Source organism: Protopterus annectens, chromosome 4.part1 (genome assembly GCF_019279795.1).
Source record: "Protopterus annectens isolate FY-2018-M chromosome 4.part1, PAN1.0, whole genome shotgun sequence".
NCBI lineage: Eukaryota > Metazoa > Chordata > Ceratodontiformes > Protopteridae > Protopterus > Protopterus annectens.
This window is the reverse complement of record NC_056734.1, coordinates 1,005,102,910-1,005,124,630: the sequence shown is the minus strand read 5'-3', so window position 1 is coordinate 1,005,124,630 and position 21,721 is coordinate 1,005,102,910. Positions and strand designations below refer to the sequence as shown.

Sequence of the window (21,721 nt, the reverse complement as noted above, 5' to 3'; positions counted from 1 at the left end):
ATCCAAAGCCACATCCACTGAGGAATAGACAGAAGTGACATCATCAGATCATATGTTATACAACTGAAAGAAATAACTGTGGTCAAAATGACAAGACTCCCACACATAGACACAGAAAGCACCGCAAAGGAAAGTATTACAATGATTAGTTTTCTTACAGATTGAACTGACTTACCAGTGTTCATACAAAATTAACTAATGTGACAACCAGGGCCTTATTTCCAATACTATCCCATACATTTCAAGTGTTGGAAACTAGCACAAGTTAAGCCTTTTTTAATAACATATCTTATAACTGCCAAGCACTGGAGACTAGGCTTTTGACAGAGATTACTTACTGCTATAAGTTTGTCTCCTATCTGAAGTCGGCCATCCTTGTGTGCTGCTCCTCCTTCAATAATTTTTGTTACATAGATACTGTTGTCCCCAGGAATATGTTGGTTACCAACTCCACCAGCTATACTGAAACCAAGACCTGCAAAGAAAAGCAAAATAATATTAACCTCTTCTCATTTTTTTTGTCACATTTCAAAATGTTAAATTGTGTACAGACAAAAATGCAGAGATGCCAATGGAAGAGCACAACTGATCCATGAAATGTTGTTGTAGTCCTATGAAGCCATGTTTCTTCACCCGACAGGTCCCTCTAATGGACTACTATGCTTAAGAAGTGAAAAAAGTTTTATTTTTTTTAGCATGCTTTTTTATACTGTACGAATGACCCTGAATCCTTCTAAAATGTTACTACTTTTAAAGAATGTGTTATACTGCAAAAATATATTTCATTTAATTTAAGTGGGTAGGAGGACTGATGCATGGAACCTTTTCAACCACAAACCAGGTGCATGCTACACAAAATTACACCAAGTCCCATAGCACAAAATTAAATCCAAGTCCTAAATTTACTCTGGGGTCAATAAGAACATTATTTTTTTCTTATGGTTTAGGAGCAGCTGTGTTTCAGACAGACCGGCCTCTACGGTAGAGAAGGTATCTTTGGCAAGTTATTTTAATTTATCTATGCTTTTAGCCAGACAGGTGACTGTTGGGTCATCTTTGTGCTGTACGGTAGCGGCTTAATTAGAAGCTAGGTGGAGATCATTAATGAATATACTGAACAACAGGGTACCTAACATGGATACTTAAGACAATCCCACTGTAATGGGAAGGAAAGAGAACATGTCATTTTGCCATTTTACTGCCAGCTGACTATTTGAGAGGTGCTTGCTGACTATTTGAGAGGTAGCTGGTGAAGATAGTGAAGTTTCATGTACTCCCACGGAAGCTAGTTTTTGAAGCAATTTCTGGTGGGATGTGGAGATTAAGTTCCCAGAGTTTCAGTATTGTTTAACAGATGTTATAACACTAAGGAGACATGCATATACTATGAAAACGGTACAAACCATGCTGTTTAGGGAAAGGAGGTAGTTATCAGAGAGAAAGCTGAGGAGTTGAGACTAGATACACGTCTCCAGAATTTTGACACTGGAGACAGTGTGGCTAAAGGCTTGAAGTTTGAGCGCTCATCAGAATTTCCACCTTTACAGAGAGGAAGAATACAGCACCTCTTCTAAAGGATTGGGACATACCTTTCAGGATACAGACAGAAAAAGCGGGTCTATATTAGATGCACGAAAAGACTTTAGCGCGAACGCTCACATGAGCGAAAATGCCGGGAATTGAAACCATGATTGTGGGGTCATGTTACAGTGAGGAGTGGCATATTTGCTCTTTCCTCACTGTAGTGTGACCTCGGAGTTAGAATATATATTTAGCGTGGGGTGTGGGGGGCTGCGATTTTGATTACCGGCATTTTTGCTCATGTGAGTGTTCACAGTAAAGTCTTTTTGAGTTTATAATATAGACCCGAAAAAGCTAGGGCATCAGCAGCAATAAGTACTCAGATGGTATGTTATATCAGTGGCAAAGGTGGTAGGTGTTCAAGTTAGCATTAGTTTTTTGATTGCAGAAATTGAGACTATTTTGAGTGCAAGTGTTTTGGGAGGAGAGAGAAGAGAGCCTGTACAATGGATTTAATAAGAAAAAGAATTGTTTGGATGAAGTGGGTATTGAATTTGCTGGGTATACGGTTAGCTTGGTTACATAAAGTAGGCGTAGGTTGTGTTGGCATACCTGATTTTAACAGCTGGTTGACTGTAGCCCAAAAACCTTTGGGGTTGTTATAATGTTGCTGCTTGTACCTTAACACAGCAATTTTATTAGCTCTGATTTGATTTTAGTGCAGCTTGAGATATTTATAGCACTGAAGGACAACTATGGTTTTAATTGCTGACATTTTCTTCCAGGCTATGTCTATCTCTTTCATGGATGACTTGGTACTTTTTGAGAGCCAGGGTGCTGGATTCAATTCAATTATTCTGGTTCCTACTTGGACAGGTTCATTTAGTACATTAAGGAAAATTGAGACGAACAAAGCTATACCCATCAGTTGACTGATTTTAGTGCTACAATGAATTGGTCTTTACTAAAGGAAGAGAGATTTACAAGCAAGGATGCATGGATGCTGTTTTTGACTTGTTAGGTTCACAGTGCAATTGTGTGTGTGTTTCTTTCCCCAAAAAATTCTCTTCTACAGTGCTTTTTATGTCCCACAGTATGAAATTTTGTCTTTGCTTCTGCACCAGGCTGTTTTATTTATACATTTAGCATGGGAGTTCTCTGAAATACTGTTCAGCTTATTTCATCACAATCTATTTGCATAATTTTTAAATCACTGACTCCTCTGATTCAGTTTACAAAGGCTCTTTTGAAGCTAAAAGGAAATGGGTACCTTTACTAAAACAGTAAAAATTGTGACTATCTTTCTCCAATCACTCACTTCATCAGTTACACATACAAGATTTACTAAGCTCTCAAGTGAGGCAAAGCTGGCTTGTACCTTTCAGAGGCTGAACAAGTTAAAGGTCTTAAGTGGTCTCTGGATATGGTACGGGTTACAAACACTTTGTTGTGCTGACGGGCTTTTCATTGGTCAAACCACTAGGTAATAATCCCAAGTTACTGGGCTTCTCTGAAAGAAGGTTTGGCTCTGGAAGGATTCCAGAACTATAACCAATACCTGTGGTAAAGATTCTGGGAGCGGAGGAAAGGCATAACAAAACACTGTATTGATATTGCTACCAACCTACAGCAATGTGACAAACAAGAGGCATCTGAAAAAAGTATAATGAAGCAGCCACCCAAGGAAGTATCACCATGTAAAGCTTCACATAACAGATACAATGCCTCAAATCATGCAGATCCAGAAATGTATAATATCCCAAACTTAAGAACCAAGAAATAAACAAAAGCAGAGCCCCATTCCATGTCAATACATGGAAGAGTTTAGTCTGCCGTTTTGGTAAGAAAGAACAGAATGCACTGGCAAATCCTTCAACAACTGAATGTCTAAAACAATGAAAAGCTTGTTCAGCCAGAGCAAATCCAGACTGTGGCCTCCGTTCTATAGTATTCAGTACCCAGACAACCTGGTGACACACAGAAAACAATCTGGGCTCAGTGTAGCCAGCTTCCTTACCTCAGGAAGAGTGCACAGGATTTCCTGATGTTCTCCAACAGAGAATGATGCGCATCTGTTTCCCAAACATGCATGTGCATTTTATTTTTTTTTGGGGGGGGGGGTGCAGGTATGAATCACCTCTCATGTGGTGTAGGTACATGAATAAGTGCAACATACTGCTGTATGCCCAACCCCTTGGGGAACTTCCATGCAGATATAAAATCTATGTGAGCAGATGAGACAGTACCAAGGGTTACTGTTATCTCCACTCCATCTACTCACAAAAACGGCACATATACTGTCTGTTGTGATCCAAGGCTGGTAACCTTAATCTGTAGGAAAAACTAGATGGTTGATCTGAAGGATGAAAGGCACCATCAGAATGTCAAACTAAGAATAAGAATTCTCACAATAAAAAAACTTCTGAGGTATACCTCTCTCCTTGCACAGAATGTTCTTGACTAGAAAATCCTTTCAGAATGAAAAGGAATTTCTTTTTTTCCTCCAGGCAGGTTGAGATGATGAGTAAAAAGCTGTAATTAGTTCCTTGGAAAATCCTAGCAAATCTGACCTGTCCATAGAAACAGGTGACTGAAAGTTTTTCTCACCAAGTACAATCTCCTTTAACAGTGTCTGGTTCTTAGGCACACGGGATCCAGCCTCCAAAACCACATTATTCCCAACTAAAGACCCTTCACCTTCTCCTTCATCAGAAAACAAGTGTCTCTTCTTTGCATGCTGAGAGCAAATCCATGTATGAATATCTTAGGGTTAAAATGTGATGATTTCATAAAGATGCTTAAAAAATTCATAAGAACTATATAGAGAGGTTCTAAACCCAACATATTCTCCATCTATGGCATAAACCACCTCTACATACTAAGAAAATTATTACTGTAGGCTACATTTAAAGAACTGGATGGGCAATCAAATTCTTCTTTGGGCCCATTTTATGTGACTCTCCTTGAGGCAAGTGGTAAAGCTTGATATGAACCTTTGAGAACATCTATGCTGAGGCCCATGCTGCTACTTAAATTATATTACAGAGTATTTAATACCTACAGGAAAGTTGAAATTGTGGTCATACCACTTGTACAGTGTGATCTGCCTTTCACTGCAATATGTTTTGCCATGAGCCTTACAAAAAACAACCCAGTTTCACTGCTGTACACAAGACAGCTGCTCTGTCCTCTCTAACATTCTTTTTTATAGTTACTAGGTATGCAGTTCAGGAGAGCATTAATGAGCCTAGTCCACATTTCCAATTGCTCTAAAGCAATGTATAGTTAATTGACTAGCTCAAGGTCACAAAGATGGTAAATGAAGGTGAAAAGATTCAAAAACTGCAGCTTTGGCACAAAAGGCAGCTCGTTTTAAAAGGCAGAGTTTTAGTCCTCTGTGCTAACTGCCTGACAGTGCTTGTTTCTATCCTAGTAGTACCGCAACTGCCTGTGAAAGTTCAAGGATTGCAGAATCCTCACTCCTTGGTTTTGAGGATTAGGGATGAAGAAAAAAGGCAACTCAATAGCTTGATTTTATTAAGGACACACTTCTGCATTACTTTTATCATGAAAGAAGAGTCAATGTAAAGGATGACACTGCCTTTCTGGAAGAGCAGTATTTTTTTTTGCACATCTGTGCCTAGAGCTCTTTATTCCTCCTTGCTGAAGTAATGGCAATAAGGGCAGCAGTTTTCTAGGACTAGGTGATTAACTCTAAGTGCACAGTAGCTGCAGGCTCAAAGGGAAGCAGGAGTGCCAAGACAACTGCCATCATTTTCTTCAGGTTTACGTGCCGCTTTCTTCTTTGATGCACCAGTTGCTCTGTACTCGAACATCTGCAGTGGGGACTCAGTAAGGCTCCTCCACAGTTAAATCTAGTTTGAAGGAGGATGTTTCAAGGGTATCCCCTCATTCTTTTCCACTTGAAGGGTCTACTATTCTACCACCCACATCACACGTGGGAGTATTGGTAGTCTACACTCCAAGAACTGTGTTGTTGTCAAGTATTCCTCAGTAACCACTAAATTTTATCATGTGTACAACTGTTAATGGTACCATCAAATGTTGGAAACAGTGTAGCTTAGGATTCTCAGGAATTCCTAAGCAGTTTCCCTTGACCTTTGTGGCATGTGTCAAAAGAAAGTAGCTAGAGATGCCATCTTCTCCTGGAAGGAGAAAGACCTGATTTTGTGGTACCCATGCAAGCTCCCAGAAAGTACCACTCATCTGGCTGGGTTTAAGCTATGTGTTGGAACATTCACAGAAGAACCTATCTTCTGGAAACAATCTATGGAGCTCTTTCTGGGATTGGACTTGGATAAAGTAGTCGTCTAAGGGTATACGTGAATGACCCTGGACAAGCAATAAAGTACAGTTGTGTACACTTACCATAAATGTAGATGTTCGAGTGTATTCACTGTTGCAGTCATTACATTTGGGTAATCTGCTGGCAGGATGGAAGAAGGGACAGCAACCGACGCAGGACCCAAGACTTTGTTAATCAGGCCGACTGAGGGCAACCTGCCAGCAATTACCCAAATGTAATGACTGCAACAGTAAAACACGAAGAACATCTAATCACTACTGCCAGACATTCTGTTAGTAGTCTGGGTACAGCAGCTACACAAAAGATCAATCAAGAACAAACTTGTGGTGGTTATCAATCAGTTCATATTTCGGACAACACTTGTAATGTTTGTGAATGGATATGTGGAGGAAGCAACCTTTAAATCCAGTGCCATCATAAACATTATGAGATGCAGGAAGGCAAGAGGGTCTTCAGAGTTGACCTTCAGACTTTTTATCATTTCTAGGATGTTGTTGAATTTTGAGAGATCTAGAATATACCACCAGGGTCCATTTTTTCTTGTTACTAGGAACAGTCTGGAGAACAAGTCCTTGGCCTGTTGTCAGCTAGGAACCAGTTCTACAGCATTTCTTCTTCAAAAGGTCCCACTAGCTCTTTTTGATCTTTTGGGACTGGGGGAATTCCTTACTCTTTTGGAATGGTCAGACAAAAAAAGTTACATACTCACTATAACATTCCATCTGTGCTGTCCATTTTCATTCTTCAACAATTGGGTTTGTATCTGACCCTCGGATCCAACTCCGCTGTTATTTTCAGTTCATGGCCACTAACAAACTCTCAAGCTCCTCCCTTACCTGTAGTACTCTAGCCCCTAACATATGTTTTGCTGGCTTATAGTATAAAAGGAAACGTACCCAACACTCTAGTCATAGGTGACTCTATAGTTAGGCACACTGATGTTCCACTCACAAGGCTAAACAAGTAGAAAGTTACTGTCAGCTGCCTGTCGGGTGCCAGGCTCCGCCACATAACGCACGCACTCGGGTCACTCCACAACAAGTACAAATATGACTCTGTCATTGTCCACGTTGGTGTGAATGACCTGAGACTACCTCCCTGGACATGAAGAGAGACATGGAGGAGCTGTCTGATCTTGTAGCCCAGGCAAGTATGACCCTAGCCCTGAGTAGCATCCTGCCATCACCCAGAATGACACCATAGTGCAAGGACAAAATGATTGATTTCAACAATTGGCCAAGTTTCTGGTGTCATTCTAAGGGGATCTAGTATCTGTCTGCCTGGGATGACATGATCGACAGAGCACGATGTTTTGCCAGAGAAGGCCTGCACCTGTCACCCTTGGGATTCCAAATACTGGCTAAGGCTCTTGCCACCCCTATGGTGCCTTTTTCAGGCAAGGTTCAAATGACAAATTCACCACCATAACAAGAACAAGCAAACAAAATCTGAGGGTAATGCTACTCACTGCCAGAAGTCTAAACCTCAAAATGCACACACTCAAGACACTCCTTAAAATGGAGAACATTGACATAGTACAGTTTTGTACCTACCATAAATGTAGATGTTTGAGTGTCTTCACTGCTGCAGTCATTACACTTGGGTTATCCTGCCATCAGGTGGGCCCGCAGTCGGCCTGAGTTCCAAAGTCTTGGTCCGGAGTAAGTTGCTGTCACCTCTTCCCTGACGTCAGAGCGCCAGGGGTATACAAGAAGCAGCCAACGCCATTTTCTTCAGTTTTTCTTGCCCCAGATGTCAGGTGCCCCCATAAATGGTAGGCAATACATATTGCTAATAAAACATACAAAAAAGGTAACAATAAAACCTTCATTAACCAGCAAATACACCACATAGGCAGTATAGGTTAGTCCCAGATAAGAAAGAGGGGCTGGTGGGTGGGTAACCTGGACTGCAGCAGTGAAGACACTAACATCTACATTTATGGTAGGTACAAAACTGTACTATGTTCATCATGTTTCACTGCTGCAGTCATTACACTTGGGTAGAATCCCAAAGCTGAGTTTGGGTGGCTGGCTCTATAGAGGATCTAGTGTGGCTATGAGGCCCTGCAGCACTGCAGTGGCAAAGCCAGCTCTGGATCTAGAATAAAGAGGCAAATGGTAATGCTTGGTGAAGGTGTGCACTGAACTCCAAGTTGCAGCTTCCAAGATATCTTTGGTAGGTACTCCTCTAAGGAAGGCAGTGGAAGTGGAATGTGGTCTAATATTACTAGGCACAGGTTTCCCATTTTGTGTGTAGCAGAACTGGATACAGTGTCCTATCCACTTTGAAATGGTCTGCTTTGAACTTGCCTTTCCCTGTGATCCTGCAGCATATGATACAAACAATTGTTCAGATTTTCTGAAAGAGTTTGTCCAAGTAGAAGCGCAATTGCCTGTGTATGTCCAAGGAATGTGGAAGTCTCTCCCCTTTATTTTGGGGATTTGGATAAAATGTTGGCAAGTGAATGGATTGGTTAAGAGCCACACTGGAAACCACCTTAGGCATAAAGGAAGGGTTTGTTCTTAAAGAAACCCTGTCTTGGTGGAAAATGATAAAAGGCTCTACTGCCATTAGTGCCTGTAGTTCTGAGACTCTTCGTGCTGAGGTTATTGCCAGAAGCAGAGCAGTTTTCCATGATATATATTTTAGCTCTGCTGAATTGGCTGGTTCAAAAGGAGGCAATGTGAACTTTTCCAAAACAAAATTGAGGTCCCAAGTTGGTGTTGGTGCTCTCCGGGGCGGTCTTATGTTTTTAGCCCCTCTGAGGTACTGCTTTAGCAAAGGATGATAAAAAATAGGAGGATCCGTGTTGTAATGAGCTGAGATGGCAGAAGCGTGAATCTTAATGGATGAGAAGGATAGTCCTTTGTCCAGCATCTCAGTCAAGTATTGTAGTATCTGAGGAATGTTAGGGACCAGAGGATCAAGGTTTTGAGCCTGGTTCCAGGCACAGAATCTCTTCCACTTTACTGAATAAGATTTCCTGGTGCTAGGCCTCCTGGCCTCCAAAATGACATCCATAACAGCTTTAGAGAGAGAAGTTGCCTGTTTGGCTAAAGAATCTGTCATGCAGCCAGGTTCCAGGTTTTGAGCTGACTGTGCATTATCTGATTATTTTGCTGAGTCAGAAGGTGTGGAATTTGAGGCAAAATCCAAAGTGGTCCTTGAGCTAAGTTCTTTAAGATGGGGTACCAATGCTGGCGTGGCCAGTCTGGAGCAATCAGAATCATCTGTGGTTTGTCTTGTCTGGCTTTTAGGAGTACCTTTGAAAGGAGAGGCAGTGGTGGGAAGGCATAAACGCTTAGGCTTTTCCAGCTGAACGAAAGAGCATCCACTTTCCATGCTTGTGTGTGATAAGTCCTTGTGCAGAATTTCTGTAGTTGGCAATTTAGTGGGGAGGCAAAGAGATCTATGTTCAGGCACCCCCATTTTTGCATTATCATGCTGAAAACTTGTGGATTTAATTTCCACTCATGAGGATCCATGATGTTTCTGCTTAGGTCATCTGCCAGAGTATTTATCTTTCCTGGCAGGAATTGTGCTTGCAGATGAACTTGATAAGTTATTGCCGTGTTTCACAAGGTCATGGCTTGCCTGCATAGGGGGTAAGAATGAGTGCCCCCTTGCTTGTTTTTGTACCACATCACTGTGGTGTTGTCTGTCCTTAATAGTAATTGTCCTGGATACAGAAGTTCCTTGAAAGCTGTTAGGGCATTTTGTACAGCCAACATCTCTTTTTGATTGATGTGAAGAGGCATTTGTTCTGTGGTCCATTTGCCCTGAAAACATTTTCCTGCCATGTGTGCTCTCCAGGCGTAATCCGAGGCGTCTGTTGTTAGTGTCTGCCTGGCTGTGGGAAGAGTGAAAGGCTGACCCTTGTTGAGGTGACATGCCTGTGCCCACCATCGAAACTCCTGTTGTAGGCAGGGAATTAGAGGTATTACTGTCTCCAAGCTGTGAGAATGTTGAGACCAAACACTTTTTAGGTACCATTGTAATTTCCTCATATGCAGTCTTGCATATGGAATTAGTAGAATGCAGGATGCCATGAATCCCAAGGCCTGCAGAATTTTTCTTGCAGGGAGTTGGGACTTTGTTGCCATCAATCGAAAATACTGAGTCAGTTGTCCTTGTTTGTCTGGCGTGAGATAAGCCATCTGGGCCATTGTATTTAAGATGGCACCCAGAAATATATTCTCTTGTGAGGGCACTAGTTTTGATTTCTTTTCATTTACTGTGTACCCTAGGCAACTTAACAATCTTTTTACGAACGCCAGATGCTGTAGAAGAATATCCTTGCTCTCTGCTTGAATGAGGCAGTCATCCAGATATGAATATATTTGAATTCCTTTTTGTCTGCAAAATGCAATTACTGGTACCAGGCACTTGGTAAAGACCCTGGGCGCAGTAGATAAGCCAAAGGGCAGTGCAGAGAATTGGTAGTGCATTGAACCAGCTATGAATCTGAGGTATCTTCTGCAATTTTGTCTGATAGGGACATGCAGGTATGCCTCTTTGAGGTCCAAAATAACAAGCCAAGCTTTCCTGCCCAACATGGGATGGAGCTGTTGTAGTGTCAGCATTTTGAATTTCGGAACATCCATGTAAATATTTAGAGTGGAAAGGTCCAGAATGGGTCTCCAGGCTTTGTCCTTTCTGGGTACCAGGAAGAGTCTTGAGTAAAATCCTTGTCCTTTTTCCTGTTGTGGTACTTTTTGAATATCTCTCATGTCCATGAGAGCTGTTATTTGTTTTTGTGCCTCTGCCCATTGATTTTGTGGCAGGTCTGGCATTCCTTTTAGCCTTGGAAAAGTGTGAAAGTGGAACCTGTAACCTTGAGACACAATATTCATTGCCCATTTGTCTTGGGTGATTGCTTGCCAGTTTTGAGAAAAAAGTGCTAGTTTCCCCCCTAAGGGAGCTGCCAAAAGGTAAGAGCTTGGCATTGGAAGGGGGAAGTCGTTGGGACTGTTTCCTGTAAGGTTGTGACTTATCCTCACCTTGTTTTGGGATTGAAGCACCCCACTGTCATGGTCTGTAAGAACCTTGTGGCTGAGATCTGCCTCTTGGGCGTTTGTATCTGCCTCTTTGTGGCCTGTCTGACACTGGAAAGGACCATGACATCGGTCTGAGGCAAGAAAAATTTTCCCCAACAGGGTACTTAGCTTTATTGAAGACTTCGGTTCTGAAATCGAATATGAAATCTCAAGAGTCGGCCGACCGGCACTTGTGAACTGCTTTTGCTTCGGGCACTGCACGGCAAGAAAGACTGAAGAAAATGGCATCGGCTGCTTCTTATACACCCCTGGCACTCTGACGTCAAGGAAGAGGCGACAGCAACCGACGCCGGACCAAGACTTTGGAACTCAGGCCGACTGCGGGCCCGCCTGATGGCAGGATAACCCAAGTGTAATGACTGCAGCAGTGAAACACGATGAACATCTGTGCAATGACAGAGACCTGGTTCAAGGCTCCAGAGAGCACCCCTGCATTACCAGGCTATAATTCATACCACACATTTTGGCCACCTAACCTGGACCAAAACACTAAAGACGGAGGCGTGTCCATATTCATTAAGGATACCTACACCTCCAGGCTAGTTGCTCAGCATAATGCGTCCGAGATTATCCAAGTGCAACTAAATCTGGGCAAGATCACAATCCAAATCCAAATACAGACCGCCCACCACGCCCCAGGATTCCCACTCCTCATTTCTTGATACACTGGAAAATATTAGGGTACAACCTACCACCCTAATAATGGGTGATTTCAACTACCCCACCATTAACTGGGAAAACTACTCCTGTACCAACTCTTCTGCTCAACGTTTTCTGGAATTCATAAATTCCAACGCCTTTGATCAACATATCCACACCCCTACCAGGGGCAGCAGTATCCCAGACCCGGTCATTACCAACATGGGCAACCGGTGTTCCACACCAGAGGTCAATTCCTCGTTGGTCAGATCAGACTACAAGCTAATAACCCTAGACATCCACAACCCACCCCCACCCCCGATTAGGGAAATCACTGTAAAAAAAATTCTCCAAAGCCAATTTCATGCTTCTTAAGACAGAAGTGGCAAACTTCACAACACCCATGCAGACAGACAATAGAGGTACGACTGCTGAATCCTACACAAATGCACTTTATAAGCACTTACACGAGTGCATGGATCATGCAATCCCTAACAGAACCAAGATGCTATCCTCCAAATAAAGGAAGCCAATCTGGTGGTCCCCTACCATAAACAAACGCTACAACAGAAGAAAGAAACTGGTGCAAAAAGGAGTAAAATCCCATGATTGAAGGAACTCCCTGGTCAGCCTCAGTAAGAAGCGGAGATCCCTCATAAAATCCTCCAAAGCTGGTTACGAAAACAAAATTGCCACTGATTCTAAAGACAACCACAAAGCATTCCATAGCTATGTCAAGAATCTCAATGGCAACACTCAGATCTGCTCAGCGTCACAGCACAATGACACTAAATAAACAGAACCAACTGATATTGCCAACATCCTGGCAGATAGGTCCAGTGCTAACTTTACCCCTCACTCTCACCCCCTAAAGGGCCCATCTCTATACCGGAAGAATGCAACGTTCCTGTAATCACGGCTGAACAGTTAAAAACCACACTCTCCAAAGCTAAGAACACAGCATCCATGGGACCTGACAACATCCCAGGCTGCGTTCTACACAAACTACAGAGTGAACTGGCACACCACCTAAGCACCATGTTCAATCATAGCCCCACCTCAGGCTTTGTGCCCACTGAATGGTGCACAGCGACTGTTATCCTACTCCACAAAGGGGAGCCACCACGGACCCTGGGAACTACTGCCTCATTAGCCCGATGAGCCTGGTCTGCAAGGCTATGGAACGTACCATCATGGAACTTATAAACAATGATACTGGTAATCTACAAACTCTGGACTCCACTCAGTTCAGGTTTGTAAAAGGCAGTTCATGTCTCCTAAACCTGACAAACTTCTTTGAAATGGTCACCAAAGCCAAAGATGAGGGTAAGGTGGTTCACACAGCCTATCTAGACCTCGCCAAGGCTTTGGACACCATCTCCCACTCTGGAATTATAGATAAACTCACTAATCTAAGTATAAATCCCTATGTCACAAGATGGGTTGCCATTAGGCTCACTGACAGAACCCACACTGTGAAAGTAGCAGACTCCAAATCCAACTTCAGACCAGTGACAAGTGGAGTACTACAGGGTTCAGTCCTGGGTCCTCTCCTGTTTGGTATCTACTTCTCTGAAGTACAGGCTAACACAGAAGGTCTTTGGCTAATGAAGTTCGCAGATAACTGCAAACAAGGAGTCATAATCGAAACTCCTAACGATGTGGACATCCTACACAAGGGCCTCACTGAGACAGATGCCTAGTGTCAAAGCCATGGCATCAAGCTCAATGCCAATAAGTGCAATGTCATCCCTTTTGGTAAAAACTCTGTACCCATGAACTACCATATAGGCGGTAGTCTACTTAACACCAAAAGTGTGATAAGAGACCTTGGGACACAGGTGGACAGTAGTCTCTCCTTGATAATCACATAGCCACAGTAGTCAGGAAATCCTTCTACGTGGCACACCTCATCACAAATGTTTTCCCATCCAGGAAAAAAGAGGTCATTGTACCCCTCTACTCATCACTCATTAGACCCATTATAGAATACAGCGCCCCTTTTGGTATGTACCTCACAAGACATCTACAACAACTAGAAAGGCCACAGAAATCCTCACAAAGAGGATTACTGGCCTCAAACAGATGCCCTACACAGACCATCTCAAAAAAACCCAGCTTTACTCCATCGCATATTGCCTACTCAGTGGCAATCTCTGCCTAACATACAAAGCTATGTCAAACCCAGAGCTGTTGGACATGCTCCACTTAAAGAAATCCCAATCTCTTCGAGCTACACGGTCTAGGGACATAAACCTTATCACCACAATAAACAGAACATGCTGGAGAGAGAGATTCCTGTCTCAGAGACTTCCCATCCTCTGGAACAAGCTACTTACCTATATCAAACAAAGCTCCTCATTAGCACACAAGAAAAATCTTGATGACTGGATGGGAGATAGGAAATTCACCCCAGGGATCACTTCTGTGGCTCTGCTCGACAGGGGGACAGGAAAATAATTTTCTTGGGTGGCGAAAGCCAGGGTATCTTTTTGGCTAGGCTTTTATAGGTCCTAGGGCCAATAGCCTAGTACCTATCTATGGAGCTCAGCATAAGGTGCAGCGGTTCCCTTACAAGGTCTCGTTCTTCCAGAAGTCATTAGTTCAATGGTAGGAGGGAAAAGATGCAGAAGAATGAAAATGGACAATACAGATGGAATTGTATGGTGAGTACATAACTTTTCTATCTAATGATGTAAATTTTCATTCATTCCTCAACAACTGCAACAGAGACTCCAGCTACGTGAAATTCCAGGAGGATTCTAAGAAAGGATACGAGTATTCCTGAGCACAGTTGAGCCAAAGGTTGCTCTTCCCCTTGGAACCAGATCCTGTAGTGATTAATGAAGGTATGATGATTAGCCCAAGTAGAAGCCGCACATATATAGTCCATAGAAGCTCTGGATAAAAATACTGAAGACATTGTCATGGAATTCGTTGAATGGGATCTCAATGGTTTTTGAAAGGCCTAATTTGTTATAGACAAAGGATATGCAATTGGTAAGCTATCTGAGTAAGGTTACCTTTGTGACTAGCTTGCCCAATTTGGAGCCTGTAAAGGAGACAAACAGTTGATCCGGTTTTCTATAATTTTTTGTTCTAAGTAAAAAATGCAATTGTCTGTGAACAGCCAGTAAGTAAAGTACAGTTGTGTACACTTACCATAAATGTAGATGTTCGAGTGTATTCACTGTTGCAGTCATTACATTTGGGTAATCCTGCTGGCAAGTTGCCCTCAGGTGGCCTGAATTCCAAAGTCTTGGGTCCTGCGTCGGCTGCTGTCGCCCCTTCCCTGACGTCAGGTCATCAGGGGTATAAATGAAGCAGCCGACACCATTTTCTTCAGTTTTTCTTGCCCCAGATGTCAGGTGCCCCCTAACAGGGTAGCCATAATTTATATATATATATATAAAAATACATACATCAATATAAACCTTACCTTCATCTACATGTAAATACACCACATAGGTTGTATAAATCAGAGAAGGAAAGAAAAGTTCCAGCAGAAAAAAGGGGGATGGCGGGTGGGTAACCTGGACTGCAACAGTGAATACACTCGAACATCAACATTTATGGTAAGTGTACACAAATGTACTATGTTCTTCGTGTTTCACTGTTGTAGTCATTACATTTGGGTAGAGTCCCAAAGCTATGGTTGGGAGGCTGGAGCCCAGCATTAGGAGCGGCTATGAGGCCCTGCAGAACTGCAGTGGCAAAGCCTGCCCTGGATTTAGAGTAGAGTGGCTGATGATGGTGCTTTGTAAAGGTGTGCACTGAACTTCAAGTAGCAGCCTCTAATATGTCTTTAGTTGGTACTCCCCTGAGTAAGGCTGCTGAAGTGGCTGCAGCTCTGGTTGAATGTGACCTAATGCCCTTTGGCACTGGCTTGCCATGGTGTAAATAGCAGAAATGAATGCAGTGGCCTATCCACTTTGAAATAGTCTGCTTTGAGATCGCCTTTCCTTGTGATCCTGCAGCATATGCCACTAGTAATTGCTCTGTCTTCCTGAAAACTTTGGTTTTGTCCAAATAGAATCTAAGCTGCCTGTGTACGTCCAAAGAATGCAGAATTCTCTCCCCCCTTGTTCTGTGGATTTGGATAAAAAGTTGGCAGATGAATAGTTTGGTTAAGAGTCACACTAGACACCACCTTAGGCATAAATGTTGGGTTTGTCCTCAGGGAGACCCTGTCTGGATAAAACATGATAAAAGGTTCCACAGCCATTAGTGCCTGTAGCTCTGAAACCAGTCTTGCAGAAGTTATTGTTAGGAACAGAGCTGTTTTCCAAGATAAAAACTTTATATCAACAGTAGCAGCTGGCTCAAAAGGAGGCAGGGTGAGTTTTTCCAAGACATAGTTGACGTCCCATGCAGGTATTGGTGATCTCCTTGGAGGCCTTAAGATTTTGGCTCCTCTGAGGTACTGCTTTAATAAAGGATGAGAAAAGATTTGTGGCTCTGTATTGTAATGAGCCGAAATGGCAGAGGCATGAATTCTAATGGATGAAAAAGATAGGCCTTTGTCTAGCATCTCAGTTAAGCATTGCAAAATCTGAGGAATATTTGGTACAGCTGTATCAGTTCCTTGTGCCTGGTTCCAAGCACAGAATCTCTTCTATTTTCCAGCATAAGATTTTCTAGTACTAGGCCTTCTGGCTTCCAAAATGACATCCATCACAGCTTTACTGAAAGGGGTGTTTTGTATGACTACATTACTCGCCATGCTGCCAGGTTTAAAGTACTGAGTTGGCTGTGCAGGATCGGATTGTTTTGCTGGGACAGAAGATGAGGTATCTGAGGTAAGGTCCAAGCTGGGCATTGAGACAAGTTGCTTAGGATTGGATACCAGTACTGGTGGGGCCAGTCTGGGGCAATCAGTATCATCTTTGGCTTCTCCTGTCTGACCTTTAGGAGTACCTTGGGGAGGAGAGGCAGTGGAGGAAAGGCATATACTGATAGGTTTTTCCAGCTGAAAGATAGGGCGTCCACTTTCAATGCTTGTCTGTGATAAGTCCTTGTGCAGAATCTTTTTAGTTGGTAGTTGTGAGGGGAGGCAAATAGATCTATGTCTGGGCATCCCCATTTCCTTGTTATCATGCTGAAGACTTGTGGATCCAAGCTGCCACTCGTGGGGATCCAGGAGGTTTCTGCTTAGTTTGTCTGCCAGAGTGTTTTTCTTTCCTGGCAGGAATTGTGCCTGCAGATGTACTTGGTAAGTCAATGCTGTGTCCCACAAAGTCATGGTTAGTCTGCAGAGGGGGTAAGAATGTGTGCCCCCCTGCTTGTTTATGTACCACATGACTGTGGTGTTGTCTGTCTTTATCAGTTGTTGTCCCGGGTGAAGTAGGTCCTTGAAGGCTGTCAGGGCATTTTGAACAGCTAGCATCTCTTTTTGATTGATATGTAGATGCATTTGGTTCGAGGACCATGTGCCCTGAATGCATCTTCCTGCCATGTGGGCCCCCCAGGCATAATCTGAAGCATCCGTTGTTCGTGTCTGCCTGGCTGGGGGTAATGTGAATGGCTGTCCCTTGTTCTGGTGACAAGCCTTCGCCCACCATCGAAACTCCTGTTGCAGGCAGGGAATGAGAGTAATCATCGTTTCCAGGCTGTGGCAATGTTGAGTCCAAACACTTTTTAGGTACCACTGAAGTTTCCTCATATGCAGTCTTGCATATGGAATTAGTAGGATGCAGGATGCCATGAAACCCAAAGCCTGCAGACTTTTTCTTGCAGATAACTGGGCCTTTGTTGCCAACATTTTGAAATAGGTAGTCAGTTGTCTTTGTTTGTCTAGCATGAGATAAGCCATCTGGGCAGTTGTATTTAAGCTTGCACCCAGGAATATTATCTCTTGAGAGGGTACTAGTTTTGATTTCTTTTCATTGACTGTGTACCCTAGGCATGTTAAAAGTCTTTTCACAAACGCCAGATGCTGTAGAAGAATGTCCTTGTTCTCTGCTTGAATTAGACAGTCGTCCAAGTAAGGATATATTTGTATTCCTTCTTTGTCTGCAGAATGCAATTACTGGTGCCAGGCACTTTGTAAAGACCCTGGGCACAGTAGATAAGCCAAAGGGCAGTGCAGAGCATTGGTAATGCATTGAGCCAGCCTTGAATCTGAGGTATCTTCTGCATATTTGTCTGATTGGGACATGCAGGTATGCCTCTTTTAGGTCTAAAGTCACTAGCCAAGCATTCTTCCCCAGCATGGGCAGGAGCTGCTGCAAAGTCAACATTCTGAATTTTGGTATATCCAGAAATGTGTTCAGAATAGATAGGTCCAGTACTGGTCTCCAGGCCTTGCCCTTTCTGGGTACCAAGAACAGTTAGAGTAAAATCCTTGTCCCTGCTCTTGTTCTGGTACTTGTTGAATGGCCCCCATGTCCATGAGGCATGAGACTTGTTTTTGCGCCTCTGCCCATTGATTTTTTGGCAGATCTGGCCAGCTGTTTGCCTTTGGCAGGGTGTGGAAATGGAACTTGTAGCCTTGTGACACTATATTTAGAACCCACTTGTCCTGGGTTATAATGTGCTAATTTTAAGAAAAAAAGTGCTAATTTTCCCCCTAAGGGAGCTGCCAGGACATAAGTGCTTGGTGGCAGCAGGGGTAAGTCATTGGGACTGTTTCCTGTATGGTTGTGATTTGTCTTCTCCAACTTTGGAGGTAGAAGCACCCAATTGCTTTGACCTGTATGAACCTTGCACTTGGGATCTGCCTCTAGGGCATCTGGATCTGCCCCTTTGAGGTCTGTCTGACACAGGAATGGACCAATTCTTTGTAGGCCAGTGTCTACTAAACCTAGGTGGCTGTACTTGTAAAAAATCTTTGACAGATTGCATAGATTTAGCTTTGTCTTCCATTTTCTTTAACATCTCTTCTGCCTTAACACCAAACAAAGTATCATGCTGTAAAGGTGCATCTAATAATTTAACTTTGACATGATCATGCAGATTTTGTTCCTTTAACCAAGCATGCCTTCTAATTACAGAACTCATAACTGCGGCCCTGCAGGAGTCCTCCAAAGAATCAAAACCACATTGCAAAGTATGCTTTCCAACTTGTTCAGCTGCATACAATACATCCTGCATTTCCTTGTTTTCTGCACATTCAGAGTTTAACAACATTTTCTGTTTAAGCAATGCCATGACTTGTTGCTGATATTTGAGCATATGAAACTGACAGTTTAAGGCCCTAATAGCCAAGGTAGCAGATGTGTAAACCTTTTTTCCCCATCTATCCAGTGCCCTAGAATCCCTGTCAGAGGGGGTAGGGTTTTTTGCAGCGGAAGCCTTAACTCTTTTTGGGACCCTGTGAAATAGTTTCTGGGTCAGCAGCAGGGTTTTTAAAAAGGAATTTATGAGAGTCAGGAACCCTGTAACATGTGTCAGGCTTAACAGGAGCTGGAGGTAAGGAGTCAGGGGTCAGACTAGACTCCAAAAACACATCATCTACAATGTCTAACACAGGTGGAATGGCTAGAGGCCTGTGTTGAGGTAGTAAAAGGAAATCCCTGAGCCTCCTTTTAGATTCTGAAAAATCTTGGCTCTCCCAGTGGAAATGCTCCCTCATGGTATGCAAGGTTTCCCCAAAAGAATAGTCCTCTGGAGGAGAAGCTTAAGGTATAGATTCTTCAGCATCAGAATCCTCATAGGGGGGAAGAGAATACTCCTGATCAGAAGAGGAATCAGAAGAAATAGAAACGTGATCTGAAGATTCATAGTCAGTCTCTTGCCTAGGCCTCTTATCAGGAGGGGGATGGGAACCCCTGATCAAGGTAATAAGTCTTTGGCCATTTTGAGCATCTGTTTTTGGCCATAGAGGCCTGTCCACATGGCTCTTGAGTTTGTTTCTTTGCTTTAGAAGGTGCTTTAGTCTTTGCCTTTGAAGCTGAAGTCAGTATAATGTAAAGATATTTAGGTCGGAATACACTCTCAGAAGCCGGTGCCTGCTCAGCGGCTCCGAACCCATCTGAGGGAATAGCGTCCGAGGCTCCAATACCTTGAGTTTCCAGTGGCATAGCCGACTCCACGTGGGAGTCGGTAGGGGCCTGTGACTCTAAAGTAGCGGGCATCAGGGGCTCAGAAAGCGCCTCACTGAGAACCGGCGACTGGCTTAGGAGAAGCTTCGTCATCGGTTTTGGGCCTCGGTTGTTTATCTCTCTCCTTTTCTTTGCATTTTTTGTGAACTCTGGTAGTCGGATGGCTATCCGACGACATTTCTGGATAATTAAACCGGCGTCCAAAATAGTTTAAAGCAAAATCATACCGACGCTTAATAGTGCGTTGGTTAAATCTAGCACAAACCTGACAACCAGAAACGTTGTGATCAGGGCCTAGGCAAGGAATGCAGTAAGAATGGAAGTCCTTATGAGGTATTTGCTTTCCACAAGAAATACAATTATTAACTTTTTCTGACATCGGTCTGGAGCAAGAAAAAAGTTTCCCCAACGGGGTACTTAGCTTTATTGAAGACACTGGGTCTGAAACTCAAACACAAAAATCTCAGGAGTCGGCCGACTGGCACTTGCGAGCTGCTTCTGCTTCGGGCACCGCGCGGCAAGAAAGACTGAAGAAAATGGCGTCGGCTGCTTCTTTTATACCCCTGATGACCTGACGTCAGGGAAGGGGCGACAGCAGCCGACGCACGACCCAAGACTTTGGAATTCAGGCCGACTGAGGGCAACCTGCCAGCAGGATTACCCAAATGTAATGACTGCAACAGTGAAACATGAAGAACATCATATATTCACCTTTGTTTGTAAAATTTGGAAAGAAAACTGGCAAATTAATAGATTACTTGATGCCTGACTGACACCACCTTAAGAAGGAAGGTAGGATTGGTTCCTAATGCCACCCTATCCTTATGAAATGCTAAGTAAGGACGTTTAGAAGACTGTGTCTGAAGTTCTGACAGTCTTCTAGTAGCAAGATGACTACCAAATATATAGTTTTCCAGGTTAAAAATTTTAACTTTCATACTGCTGCGGCTTCAAAAGGTGAATGAATTAAGGACTGTAATACCAAATTTAAATCCCATGATGGAGTTGGACCTTTATAAGGAGGTCTCAAAAAGGCTTTATAAAGTTTAGATGAAGCCAAGGAGGAGTTTTCAATCCCAACGTGAAAATTAGAAATGGCGGCTAGTTGTATCCTAACAGTTGAGGTGCTAGCTAATTTGTTGAAAACTGTTGCTAAACATTCAATGACACTATGTACTGGTGCTGTAAAAGGTTCAATATGTTTCTGATGCACGCAAAAAACAAATCTCTTCCATTTACTTCTGTAAAGTTTCCTTGTGGAAGCTTTGTGGGAAGACAAAAGTATATGACAAACAGTGGAAGACGGCTTATATTTTCTGGCTATCGATGGAAGTGGAGAAACCATGCAGTCAGTTTTAGGTTTGAGACATCTGGGTGAATCATGCCTTTCAAGTGAGACAGAAGGTCTGGAACTGGATCCAGACAACAAGGAGAGTAGATTAGACGAGGGAACAGAAAAGTACAGTTGTGTACACTTACCATAAATGTAGATGTTCGAGTGACTTCACTGTTGCAGTCATGACTGTAGGGTTCTCCCCTGCCGGCAGGCAGTCCTCGGTCGGCCAGAATCCCAAAGTCTGGGTCCGGCGTTGGCTGTTCAGCCATGCTCCCTGACGTCAGAGCGCCAGGAGTACAAATGTTCTCCAGTTTTTCTTGCCCCAGATGTCAGGTGCTCCAAAATGAGTAAGATCCCATGCCCTTTGCAAATACACCTCAAAAGAAGGGTGAAGAAGGGAACCACACAAAAGAAAAAATAAGAGGGGACAGGAAAGAGGGAAACCCAGACTGCAACAGTGAAGACACTCGAACATCTACATTTATGGTAAGTGTACACAACTGTACTATGTTCATCGTGTTTCACTGTTGCAGTCATGACTGTAGGGTTGAATCCCAAAGCAGAATAAAAGGGAGGTGGTCATAAAGAAGAAGGGGCGGCTAAAAGGCCCTGCAAGACAGCAGAAGCAAAGCCTGCCCTAGACGTAGAGTAGAGAGGTAGATTGTAGTGCTTGGAAAAAGTATGTACTGAACTCCAAGTTGCAGCTTCCAAAATGTCTTTGGTAGGAACTCCCCTGAGGAAGGCAGCTGAAGTGGCAGCAGCTCTGGTAGAGTGAGTCCTTATACTCCCTGGGATT

General features: G+C 43.2%; 1 protein-coding gene across 1 annotated transcript in view; it reads right to left on the bottom strand.

The window, feature by feature from the left end:
* The window catches only part of DLG1 (discs large MAGUK scaffold protein 1), a 3,205,960-nt gene that overhangs the window by 1,790,593 nt on the left and 1,393,646 nt on the right, over window positions 1-21,721 (bottom strand). The window contains exon 8 of the mRNA XM_044070715.1: window positions 339-475. Within this exon, the coding sequence (XP_043926650.1) occupies window positions 339-475 (137 nt within the window). The remainder of the gene's footprint in view (window positions 1-338; window positions 476-21,721) is intronic.